This window comes from Ranitomeya imitator, chromosome 5 (assembly GCF_032444005.1).
Source record: "Ranitomeya imitator isolate aRanImi1 chromosome 5, aRanImi1.pri, whole genome shotgun sequence".
NCBI lineage: Eukaryota > Metazoa > Chordata > Amphibia > Anura > Dendrobatidae > Ranitomeya > Ranitomeya imitator.
In genome coordinates this window covers 280698805-280712049 of record NC_091286.1, presented here as the reverse complement: position 1 = coordinate 280712049, position 13245 = coordinate 280698805, and the positions used below count along the sequence as shown (strand labels likewise).

Below are 13245 nucleotides of genomic sequence, written 5' to 3'. Positions count from 1 at the left end.
GTACTGGAAGCCATAGGACCTTATGAGTTGTCCCAGGCCGAGTGTATAGATTGAGAAGAGTAAGGGTCCTAGGACAGAGCCTTGGGGGACTCCAACAGAGAGTGGGTGAGATGAAGAGGTAGTATGGGAGTAGGAAACGCTAAATGTGCGGTTGGCAAGGTATGAGGAGATCCAAGATAGGGCAAGGTCTTTGACCCCAAAGGAAGAGAGGATCTGTAGCAGGAGGCAGTGGTCAACTGTGTTGAAGGCAGAGGACAGGTCTAGGAGGAGGAGTATAGAGAATTGTCTGTTAGCTTTGACTGTAAGTAAGTAATTAGTAATTTTGGTCAGGGCAGTCTCAGTGGAATGGTGGGGATAGAAGCCAGATTGTAGGTTGTCGAAGAGAGAGTTAGATGCAAAGTGAGAGGAAATTTTAGCATGGACGTGCTGCTCAAGGAGTTTGGAAGCAAATGGGAGCAAAGATATGGAGCGATAGCTGGACATATCGCTTAGGTCAAGGGATGGCTTTTTGAGGATAAGTGTGATTGTGGCATGTTTGAAGGCAGAGGGGAAGTACCAGAAGTCAGTGATAGGTTGTAGAGATGGGTTAGGGATGGGATTAGTGTGGTGGTGAGGTTGGGGAGGAGGTGGGATGGGGTCAAGTGCACAAGTGGTGAGGTAACATAGTAACATAGTTAGTAAGGCCAAAAAAAGACATTTGTCCATCCAGTTCAGCCTATATTCCATCATAATAAATCCCCAGATCTACGTCTTTCTACAGAACCTAATAATTGTATGATACAATATTGTTCTGCTCCAGGAAGACATCCAGGCCTCTCTTGAACCCCTCGACTGAGTTCGCCATCACCACCTCCTCATGCAAGCAATTCCAGATTCTCACTGCCCTAACAGTAAAGAATCCTCCTCTATGTTGGTGGAAAAACCTTCTCTCCTCCAGACGCAAAGAATGCCCCCTTGTGCCCGTCACCTTCCTTGGTATAAACAGATCCTCAGCGAGATATTTGTATTGTCCCCTTATATACTTATACATGGTTATTAGATCGCCCCTCAGTCGTCTTTTTTCTAGACTAAATAATCCTAATTTCGCTAATCTATCTGGGTATTGTAGTTCTCCCATCCCCTTTATTAATTTTGTTGCCCTCCTTTGTACTCTCTCTAGTTCCATTATATCCTTCCTGAGCACCGGTGCCCAAAACTGGACACAGTACTCCATGTGCGGTCTAACTAGGGATTTGTACAGAGGCAGTATAATGCTCTCATCATGTGTATCCAGACCTCTTTTAATGCACCCCATGATCCTGTTTGCCTTGGCAGCTGCTGCCTGGCACTGGCTGCTCCAGGTAAGTTTATCATTAACTAGGATCCCCAAGTCCTTCTCCCTGTCAGATTTACCCAGTGGTTTCCCATTCAGTGTGTAATGGTGATATTGATTCCTTCTTCCCATGTGTATAACCTTACATTTATCATTGTTAAACCTCATCTGCCACCTTTCAGCCCAAGTTTCCAACTTATCCAGATCCATCTGTAGCAGAATACTATCTTCTCTTGTATTAACTGCTTTACATAGTTTTGTATCATCTGCAAATATCGATATTTTACTGTGTAAACCTTCTACCAGATCATTAATGAATATGTTGAAGAGAACAGGTCCCAATAGTGACCCCTGCGGTACCCCACTGGTCACAGCGACCCAGTTAGAGACTATACCATTTATAACCACCCTCTGCTTTCTATCACTAAGCCAGTTACTAACCCATTTACACACATTTTCCCCCAGACCAAGCATTCTCATTTTGTGTACCAACCTCTTGTGCGGCACGGTATCAAACGCTTTGGAAAAATCGAGATATACCACGTCCAATGACTCACCGTGGTCCAGCCTATAGCTTACCTCTTCATAAAAACTGATTAGATTGGTTTGACAGGAGCGATTCCTCATGAACCCATGCTGATATGGAGTTAAACAGTTATTCTCATTGAGATAATCCAGAATAACATCCCTCAGAAACCCTTCAAATATTTTACCAACAATAGAGGTTAGACTTACTGGCCTATAATTTCCAGGTTCACTTTTAGAGCCCTTTTTGAATATTGGCACCACATTTGCTATGCGCCAGTCCTGCGGAACAGACCCTGTCGCTATAGAGTCCCTAAAAATAAGAAATAATGGTTTATCTATTACATTACTTAGTTCTCTTAGTACTCGTGGGTGTATGCCATCCGGACCCGGAGATTTATCTATTTTAATCTTATTTAGCCGGTTTCGCACCTCTTCTTGGGTTAGATTGGTGACCCTTAATATAGGGTTTTCATTGTTTCTTGGGATTTCACCTAGCATTTCATTTTCCACCGTGAATACCGTGGAGAAGAAGGTGTTTAATATGTTAGCTTTTTCCTCGTCATCTACAACCATTCTTTCCTCACTATTTTTTAAGGGGCCTACATTTTCAGTTTTTATTCTTTTACTATTGATATAGTTGAAGAACAGTTTGGGATTAGTTTTACTCTCCTTAGCAATGTGCTTCTCTGTTTCCTTTTTGGCAGCTTTAATTAGTTTTTTAGATAAAGTATTTTTCTCCCTATAGTTTTTTAGAGCTTCAATGGTGCCATCCTGCTTTAGTAGTGCAAATGCTTTCTTTTTACTGTTAATTGCCTGTCTTACTTCTTTGTTTAGCCACATTGGGTTTTTCCTATTTCTAGTCCTTTTATTCCCACAAGGTATAAACCGCTTACACTGCCTATTTAGGATGCTCTTAAACATTTCCCATTTATTATCTGTATTCTTATTTCTGAGGATATTGTCCCAGTCTACCAGATTAAGGGCATCTCTAAGCTGGTCAAACTTTGCCTTCTTAAAGTTCAGTGTTTTTGTGACTCCCTGACAAGTCCCCCTAGTGAAAGACAGGTGAAACTGCACAATATTGTGGTCGCTATTTCCTAGATGCCCAACGACCTGCAGATTTGTTATTCTGTCAGGTCTATTAGATAGTATTAGGTCTAAAAGTGCTGCTCCTCTGGTTGGATTCTGCACCAATTGTGAAAGATAATTTTTCTTGGTTATTAGCAGAAACCTGTTGCCTTTATGGGTTTCACAGGTTTCTGTTTCCCAGTTAATATCCGGGTAGTTAAAGTCCCCCATAACCAGGACCTCATTATGGGTTGCAGCTTCATCTATCTGCTTTAGAAGTAGACTTTCCATGGTTTCTGTTATATTTGGGGTTTTGTAACAGACCCCAATGAGAATTTTGTTACCATTTTTCCCTCCATGAATTTCGACCCATATGGACTCGACATCCTCATTTCCTTCGCTAATATCCTCCCTTAAAGTGGACTTTAGACAAGACTTTACATAGAGACAAACCCCTCCTCCTCTCCGATTTTTACGATCCTTTCTAAATAGACTGTAACCCTGTAAGTTAACTGCCCAGTCATAGCTTTCATCTAACCATGTCTCAGTTATTCCCACTATGTCAAAGTTACCTGTAGATATTTCTGCTTCTAGTTCTTCCATCTTGTTTGTCAGGCTTCTGGCATTTGCGAGCATGCAGTTTAGAGGATTTTGTTTTGTTCCAATCTCCTCGCTGTGGATTGTTTTAGAAATGTTCTTACCTCCCATCTGAGTATGTGTTCCTGGGTCTTCTTTGTTCAAGTCTAATGTTTTTCTTCCCGTCCCCTCTTCTTCTAGTTTAACGCCCTCCTGATGAGTGTAGCGAGTCTTCTGGCGAATGTGTGTGATTTAGAGAGAAGATGAGCAAGCTCCCCTTCAGAGATGTTATTTTTGAAGTGCGTGGCAAAGTCCTCGGCAACGATTAGGGAACTCGGAGGGGGCAGTGGTGGGCGGAGGAGGGAGTTAAAAGTGTTGAACAACTGTTTGGGGTTGTGGGATAAGGAAGATATGAGGGTTGTGAAGTAGGCCTGTTTAGCAGAGGTGAGAGCTGATTTGAATGCCAGTGTTGCTTGTTTGAGTGCAGTGAAATCATCTTGCGAATGCGTTTTCTTCCAATACAGAATACAAACTGAAGGAGTGTAATGGTGCCCTGTCCCATTGGCCACACCCAAGGTTCACTAAAGCTACCTCTTTTGCATATTATTTATTTATTTATATAGCACCATTGAATCCATGGTGCTGTACATGAGAAGGGGTTACATACAAATTTCAGATATCACAGTAAACAAACTAACAATGACAGACTGATACAGAGGGGCGAGGACCATGCCCTTGCGGGCTTACATTCTACAGGATTATGGGGAAGGAGACAATAGGTTGAGGGTTGCAGGAGCTTCGGTGTTGGTGAGGCAGTATCTCCGGTAGTGATGAGGAGGCAGCGTGGTCAGTGCAGGCTGTAGGCTTTCCTGAAAAGGTGGGTTTTCAGGTTCCGTCTGAAAGATCCGAATGTGGTTGATAGTCCCCCAGAGGATGGGGGATATTTGGGAGAAGTCTTGGAGGCGATTGGATGAGCAGCAAATAAGTGTGGAGGAGAGAAGGAGGTCTTGGGAGGACCAGAGATTATGTGAGGGAAGATATCGGGAGATTAGTTCAGAGATATATGAAGGAAACAGGTTATGGATAGCTTTGTAGGTCAGTATTAGTAATTTGAACTGGATACGCTGAGCGAATGGGAGCCGGTGGAGAGATTTGCAGAGGGGGGAAGCAGAGGAGTAGCGAGGAGAGAGATAAGTTAGTCAGGCAGCAGAGTTAAGGATGGACTGGAGAGGTGCAAGGGTGTTACCAGGGAGGCCACAGAAAAGGATGTCAAGTAGTCAAGGCGGGAGATGATGAGGGCATGCACAAGCATTTTAGTAGATTGACAGTTGAGGAAAGGACGGATTCTGGAGATATTTTTGAGCTGGAGGCGACAGGAGGTGGAGAGAGCTTGGATGTGCGGTTTGAAGGACAGGGCAGAGTCAAAGGTTACTCTGAGGCAGCGAACTTCTGGTACGAGGGAAGCGTGATGTGGTTAATTGTGATAGATAGGTCAGGTAAGGAGGATCTATGGGATGGAGGAAAGATGAGGAGTTCAGATTTGTCCACATTGAGTTTGAGGAAGTGAGAGGAGAAGGAAGATATGGCTGATAGACACTCCGGGATTCTGGACAGCAGAGCAGTGACATCTGGGCCAGAAAGGTAGATCTGAGTGTCATCAGCATAAAGGTGGTACTTGAAACCATGAGACTTTATGAGTTGTCCCAGGCCAAGTGTATAGATTGAGAAGAGTAGGGGTCCTACTGTAGAACAGATCCTTGGAGGACTCCAATAGAGAGAGGGTGGGATGAGGAGGTAGTGTGGGAGTGGGAGACGCTGAATGTGGTTGGAAAGGTACGAGGAGATCCAGGATAGGGAGAGGTCTTTGATGCCAAAGGAGGAGAGGATTTGTAGTAGGAGGCAGTGGTCAAATGTGTCAAAAGCAGAGGTCAGGTCTAGAAGGAGGAGTACAGAGTATTGTCCGTTAGCTTTGGCTGGAAGTAGGTCATTAGTGATTTTGGTCGGGGCTGTCTCAGTTGAGTGATGGGGGCTGAAACCAGATTGTAGATTGTCAAAGAGCAAGTTAGATGAGAGGTGGGAGGAAAGTTTAGCGTGGACGTGCTGCTCCAGGAGATTGGAGGCGAATGGGAGCAGCGTTATTGGGGCGATAGCTCGACATAGTGGTTGGGTCGAGGGTTGGCTTTTTAAGGATAGGCGTGATTGTGGCATGTTTGAAAGCGGAAGGGAAGGTGCCAGAAGTTAGTGATAGGTTGAAGAGGTGGGTTAGGGATGGGAAAAGTGTGGTGGTGAGGTTGGGGAGGAGGTGGGATGGGATGAGGTCGAGTGCACAGGTGGTGAAGTGCGAACAAATTGGTTTTTTTTCCTGGCAACTAAATTACTAAATTCGTTTCTATGGGTATGATATTAAAAATGACCTGTCTCTTGCACAAATAAATTGAGTTACCGTCAATGTCTTGTAAAAATCCCAAAACTCCTCTGATTCTGACACATTTTTCCATTTTGCGCTATATCGCTCCATTGCAGAGATATTCACATTTATTGCTTTTGGTTTGCAGTATGTGAAATCTCTGTTAGTAGTGCAATTGGATAATTCTACAGTTTTTTTTCTATGGGTATGTGTTTTCAAACCCTCCCTCCCAGATGCTGCTCGACATCGTGGAGACTGCAAGACCAGATGCTGAGCTGTGATTCACAGCGTCTGGTAAGGGTAAAAGCGTACAAGCTCAGAGAAGACTGTAAAGACTCACCCAGTTGCTCTACAACAATAGATTGGACATATTGTACTCCAAAAAAAATACCGTAAATGTGAATATCTCTGCAATATAGTGATGCCGTGCAAATTGGAATAGAGTGGCAGAATCAGGAAAGCTCAGAGATTTAAGGTGATTACTCAATTTTTTGATTAAGTGATAGACCCTTTTTAATGGCTAATTCCCCTACGTACTTGTATAAATAGTGCTATGGAGAGACAAACTTAATTTAAAATCTTTTCGATAAATCTGAATGGTGGATGGAAACCAGCATATGCATGTGTACTGTATCTGCCAAGCCAATTTATGAACCTTTCTGCAACAAATCTGTTGTGTGTGAACATACCTTTTGGACATAGTCACACTCTGCACAGAAATATTTGTGACTGGTCCCATTCATTTTAATGTGGCCTGCAGACATTCATGAACTTGCCAGCAAAACAATCTCATGCAAGTAAATCTTCCAAAGCCCCCTTATTTGCATATCAATTTTTTTTTCTGGCAAGTGGCAACTAAACCACTGAAATCTATGATCTATACTAGAGGAATAATTCTATTAAGGGCCAAGTCCCATACATACTTTATAAATACCGATTTCATTTTAATTGTTGTGAATGTTAGACTCCTTTTCAGTTGCCGTAATTACTACCATAAATCTTTCACATACAGTGTTATGTTATGTGTATATTCTGTTATGTAACATGTATATAACAAGACATAAAAGGTTCATGTTCAGCCTTTTATGTCAGACTATCCGCTTTAGTTTACATCACTGCCTGTAATCCTCACCAATGACACGTTTGTTATGTACATATGTCCCACTCGTGTGTTCTGTGCATAACTACTGTTCTCTCTGTTCCCTATGTGTCCTGCTTTCTTTTCCTTAGTGCTTTCCTTTACTTGTGTGATCTTCTTTTCATAGCGGCACTCTCTGGGTGAAGCTTTGCATAAATCCATCAGTAATGTAAGTCAGCATTGGTATACAGCGTGGACGCGGACGCATGCTAGCATTATCATTTGCAGATTGCTTGCTGCCATTCAGGTTTACTGTCTGTATTGTGTACCCATTGGAAATCAATGTCAGCAGTAGATCAGCAGCAGAGGAACGCATTGATTGCACAGCAGCACACATCAGACCTCACAGTCCCATTAGTTTGCTTTGGCAGTGTACGCTCAGCATTTGCTTTCTGATGTTACAGAAGGCTGGGTGGCTGGCTATGTGCAGGGCAAGCATGAATCGAATTCTGCTACAACATAATCGATAAACCGCACATAAATCTTACATGGCTTTAATGATAGAAGTGAAAATCCTGTAAGATCACTGTTTTGCCTTCAGGCCCAAGGCTAATACCTTTCAAGCATGAGATATAGTATGGTTCGCTTTAGTAAATGCATGTTTCGCTTTGTAAATACAAACAATATGTAATAATTGCATTATGTAATATTCTGGGAAGGAAGCCATACATCGAGGGATGACATCGACTGGTGCATTGGGAAAATATTCTGATGTAATGAGTCTGTTGAGAAGACAAACAACTGGAGAAGCCTAAGGTCATTGTGTCCTTATCATCCAAAGCATTGGTCGGAGTCAGCAAATACTGTATGTCCTCTCATGGCGTCTAATCCAATAAAGAGCAAGCAAAGCTGACAAAATTGACAGGAGAGATTTCATAATTGTATCACCAAAAAGATGTTCAGACGACCAATTAAATTCTATTAGGTGGATCTTTTTTCATGAGTTGCCATGTTTGTTATGTAGAGACTTCCAACTATTTGGCTAATGAAAAACAAAACATGCCGTCTAGGGAAAACACTTGCTTTTCACGGGATTTCATCTTTGTGACACATTTGTTCTGTAATGTTGGCAGTCCGTGGAGGCCTGGCATTGATAAATAGCCATCTCAGAAATGCTCCTTCATAGCAGTCAGTTCTTTCTGCAGCTCCTATTGCAATAGATTTCTACCAGACAGTGAAAACATGAAATTCTACTTTAGGGGAAAAGGGTTTAAGTGTCTGTGGATAATTGTTAGCTACAGGGCCTGGTTCATTAAGGTGCTTTTGCCTGGTTTCTGGTATAAAACACCTTGCAATTTGACTGTTGAGCAGGATGTGGCGTGGCAAAACCTGCCATCTAAAAACACCAAATATACAACACTTTTGTGGTGTACATTTTGGCATCAATATTTCTCCAGTTGGACTGGGATAGATTCTTGATGGAGGTGCACGGTAGTGGTGACATGCGCCTAATTCTCTAAAAAGCCTGCTGGTTGTTGGTAATTAATCTTTTATGCATACATTATTGTACAATGTATGCGGGTAGGGGAACTAATGAATGCCTGAACAATTATTCATATACATGTCTCATGAATATTGCTGCATAAAAATGGAAGCGAACAAAGATCCTTATGCTGCTAATCAGTGCTTGTTAAATCCAGTAAAGGACCGCTCCTGCCGATATTAATGAGTCCGGCCAACGGTCTAATGTATGGGGGAGTGCTGAGTGTCCCCTGTTGGATGATGTCTGGGGCTAGGATCCTGCATGTCCGATTTTCGACTGCTGATCCTTTTGTTCTCTAAGGCTAGGTTCCCATTGCGTTAATGGGACAACGCTAACGGACAGCGTTGCACAGCGAAATTAACACCGTGCAACGGGTCTGTTAGCGCGCCCATTGACAGAAATGTTATTTGTTTTTGTAGCGCATCGCTAGCGCGTGCCATTTTCGGCACACGCTGGCGATGTGCCGTTCTTTTGCGAAGCACCTCGGCGTCCGAGGGGCGTCCGAGGTCCGTTCGGGGATCTGCGCTAGCGGGGACGGCGAACGCGGCCCCTAAATAAACATTGCGTTAGCGCAATCCGCTAGCGCTATGCGCTTAACGGATTGCCCTAACGCAATGGGAACCTAGCCTAAGAGGTAAGCTGCTGCCAGAAATGTCTGACAGTGGCTATATCATATTGAAAGCCAAGATTTCTCAACCAGCTGAGCACACCTGCGTATGGGAGAGTCGGGAAATAGCTGCTGGCTGAACAATCGGCTGAACATTCAGTTAAAGTGTATGGCCGGGGGCATTTACTGTATATATTCTATTGCTCTTTGTTATCAGCCTTTTCAGAATGAGGAAAAGCTGACAATGTTGTTCCTTAATGGGATTACTAACTGAAAGAAAGAAACATGTTCTATAGTCTCTAGAAACATTAGACTCATGTTTAAATGATGTCAGCAATCTCTTAATACGTTTATCAGCATCTTACTTTTGGTGTCTTTTAATTAGAGAGTATAAAAGATTCTTTGTTGATAATTTTGCTAATATTCATGGGGCAGTGATTTTTATAAAGACTATTATACAGCTTATTACTAGACAAATGCATTCGACTTATTTTGGATTTAGTTCAGACTGGTCCAGTAAACCAGGCTTTCAGTGTTTTAGCTATGTCATGTTGGCTTAGGCCCCTTGTACATTACATTCGGGAGGTCTGATCCCCTGTACATCTTTTTTGGGCAAATGAAAGATTAGATATCAGTACAGTGAACCGGGGAAATATTCCCTACCTCCGCATCCAGCTCCTTCCTCCCCATAGAATGTCATCAACGGCAACTGCCATCTCTTATCTCAGTAATGTAAAAATTTGTCTTTTTTCTGAATACAGATTTTACCCGACAATTGACAATTTTGAGAATGACTGATCAGATATTCTACAGAGTTGATTATTTTAAAGTGTACTATTGATTTATCAATTAAAAATGAAAATGATGGTTACGCTTTAATGGCATACTGTTCTGGAAGAGTAAAGGTAGAATAAAAGTTGGAAAAGTTGAAGTTTGGTATTTGTAAAGTTGTGCAGTGGCCATTTACTGGAACTTGAGCTGCTGTGGGTCTACAGTGTCTTACCTATGAGAGGTAATAGACTAATTTCTTTTTAGCAAATTTTAGATGATTTTCCAATAAAGGGTTACTGGCCTCTAATGGTCTGCCTTGGGTTAACATACATAGTAATAAAATCAGATATTACTTACCCTCCCCAGGTCCAGCACTGCCTCTCCGCTGCTGTTCCGGTCTCTATTTACTGGCTACAGCGATGACATCATGACAACAGCACACATGATCGTTGCAGCCAATGATTTCAGTGACTCGTAATGTGCTGTTTAGTCATTACATCACTGCTGGAGCCTGTATAGCAATGGCAGAAAGAGGCAATGCTGGACCCAGGAAGAGTGAATAACAGCTTATTTTATTCTTTTAACCCAGTGAAGGCCATTGTAGGCCAGCAACCTATAACGAGAAATCCCATTTAAAGTGTAACCTCTCGTGTATAAAGTGGCCGATCTGGACAATTTCAAGTAGAGCGGATGAGCATTCAATGTGTATGCACTCCTTATCCCCCAAATTGAATATATTGGAGGAGACGAGGATGAGGGAGCTTGATTTCCTACACCCGATGCTTTTTGTTCTTTAGCGTGATTAGCATCTGCCAGAGGTGTCTGATGGTGACTTGCTCTACTCTCCCCATACAGAACACATGAATGCTCGGTTGAGCTGCCTGCTCATGTGTATGGGGCTATCGAGAGAGATACGGTAGCTGTCCCGCTAGCTTTTGAACGTGTTTTGGGCATCTTTAGATAGACCAGTGAGAACCAGTGGAAACCAAGAGAAATTATAGTCCCTTTGTTCTCAGAGTGGCTGAGGATTTGGTAAGGGCTCCTAGATTTGTTTTGTAAATGTATGACAAGACATGAAGTGGGATTTTTTATATTTGCCGTAGATTGCTAACATTACTGTTATTAATTAGATGAATTGGGCTTTAAACTCCAGCACTTAAAACAAGCCAAGGGCTTCATCACCAGTAAAAGGCTGATTTTAATAGCCATGACTTATATAGTTCTCACTTCTGTAAAAATAGCAGCAATGAAAGTCTTCCTGTGGGTTTTAATATAGCTAATCCTCTGGTTGCTGACAAAAGATGAGCACTGGAAAGAGAAAGTGACGCTCATTTATATGGAAATGTACAGCTGCGATCGCAGCATATTTTCCTCCACTTATTCCATCATTCTGTTTTGTGCCTTTTTTTGTCTGAATATCTTTTTGCTACGTTAGATCTCGTTGCTGAAACAGAACCTTGAGATGCAGCTGTGCCAGTCCCAGAACGCCTTGCAGCAGCTGCAGTCACAGTTCGGTCAAGAGCGACAGCGTCTGACCCGAGAGCTCCAAGAGTTGGAGGAGGAGCATCAGCAGAGGCAGAAGTCACTGCAGGAAGCGCACATTATAGCGTTCCAAAGTATGGAGGAGGCAAAGGATCGAGAACAGAAAGTAAGCGCCACTTTCTAATATTTTCTACTTTTTTTAAATATATTACTTTGTTATTTAGCCTGGTCCTTCAGTGCCACTTCCATTGCACACCCATCGGGATTTTTGATATTTTTTGTTCTCTGCGTTTAGTATTATTCCGACAGGAGGTCTACCTTTAGTCTAGTGGTTCCCATAATTCTATATTATTATACATAACTAGGATTTTACAACATAGTGTACAACTCTATAATAAAGTGTTTGCGAAAACTAGAATTACTCAGCTTAAATTCCTATTTGCAGCTGGGGATTTGGACATATGAGACTTGACTTATAAGTGCCGGCTTCTATGCGTGCGTCAGGAGGTCTCTGCCAAAATCTGTTATTTTAAAAGATAATTCACTTTTATGAATAATTTTCAGTCTTGCTTAAAACCCCCTAGTGACCACCAATACGTCTTTTTACTGACCTCACATATCAGACAATGGCATCCGCCAACTGATGAAAATGCAGCAGCTGTGGACTGCACACTATAGCTAACACCTTGCTGCATCAGCCTTGATTGGTTTTGGTACCAACCATGGCTTTTTAACCCCTTAGATGCTGTTTTCAAAAGTGATTACGGCAACTAAATGGTTAACAAAGTGGGGGTTTCCCTCTTTAACCATAGCACCACGAGATCTTGATCACGTGGTCCTGATGTTTGCCATGGTAATTCATGGCTAAATAGCGGCCTTAGAGTCTCTCGTCTATAGTGACTTGTTCAGCAGTTAGCATCAATTAGGTTGTAAAAATAATATTTTTCCTTCCAGCCATGCAACTTTGTATTAACTACTGAAAAGCACCTGAAGGGTAATTTTAAAAAATGGTGCTGATGTAAAGCAGACATAAGGGAAGTGTTATTTTTATATAGTGAGACTGTCTGGATTAAAGGGATAATCATTCAAAGTTTGAACATTGTAAATTTTTAGAAAAATTTCAGATATTTTTTTATAAATAAAAACAGAAAATATTGGCATAAATTTACCATTAACATAAAGTACAATGTGTCAGGAAAAAGCAAACAGTTTCAATATCAATGAGATCTGTTGAAGCATTCTAGAATTATTACCATTTAAAGTGACACTGGTCAGATTTGAAAAATTTGGCCCGGTCACTAAGGGGTTAAACACCAACAACTGCTGTTCACTGACAAGATGCATGATTTAGTAGAAGATTGCTGTCCCAGCATTAAAGCAGTCTGTTCTGCTCTTTAAGATAATTTGCCCAGTTGTCTTGTCTTGTATTCGTATGTGCAATTTATCTTTCAGCTTCAGATGTGTACGGGTTATTTTCTGCCGCTATATATCCTTATTCTGCTTCATAGGATCTGGAAGATCGTTTACATCAGAAATATTCTGAGGAGCTTCAGTCTGCAAAAGATGCCCACAAACAGGTCATGGACATGCTGCGACTGGAGATGGAACAGGAGCTTCAAACCCTGCGCTTTGAACTGGAAGATGAGGGCAAAGCCATGCTAGGTGAGCACATTCTGCATGCACAGACTGTACTTTCCCGATATCTTAGATATGACAAGCCCCAGAGCATCATTTATGAAGATCCATTGGTTTGGACTAAAGTGATCAAAAGAAATTGTGGATGTTTCAAAGAAATGAGAAAACAAAATGTAAAGGTGTTGTCTGAGATAGGGATTGGTATCGCAGGTCAATTTAATGCCGTTTCTGAACATGT

General features: G+C 42.0%; 1 protein-coding gene across 4 annotated transcripts in view; it reads left to right on the top strand.

Annotated features, from left to right (window-relative positions):
- FAM184A (family with sequence similarity 184 member A) overlaps positions 1-13245 on the top strand; it is a 348725-nt gene that overhangs the window by 295292 nt on the left and 40188 nt on the right. For all 4 annotated transcript variants that reach the window (XM_069726215.1, XM_069726217.1, XM_069726216.1 and 1 more), the window contains 2 exons: positions 11326-11538; positions 12881-13034. In XM_069726215.1, the coding sequence (XP_069582316.1) occupies positions 11326-11538; positions 12881-13034 (367 nt within the window). The remainder of the gene's footprint in view (positions 1-11325; positions 11539-12880; positions 13035-13245) is intronic.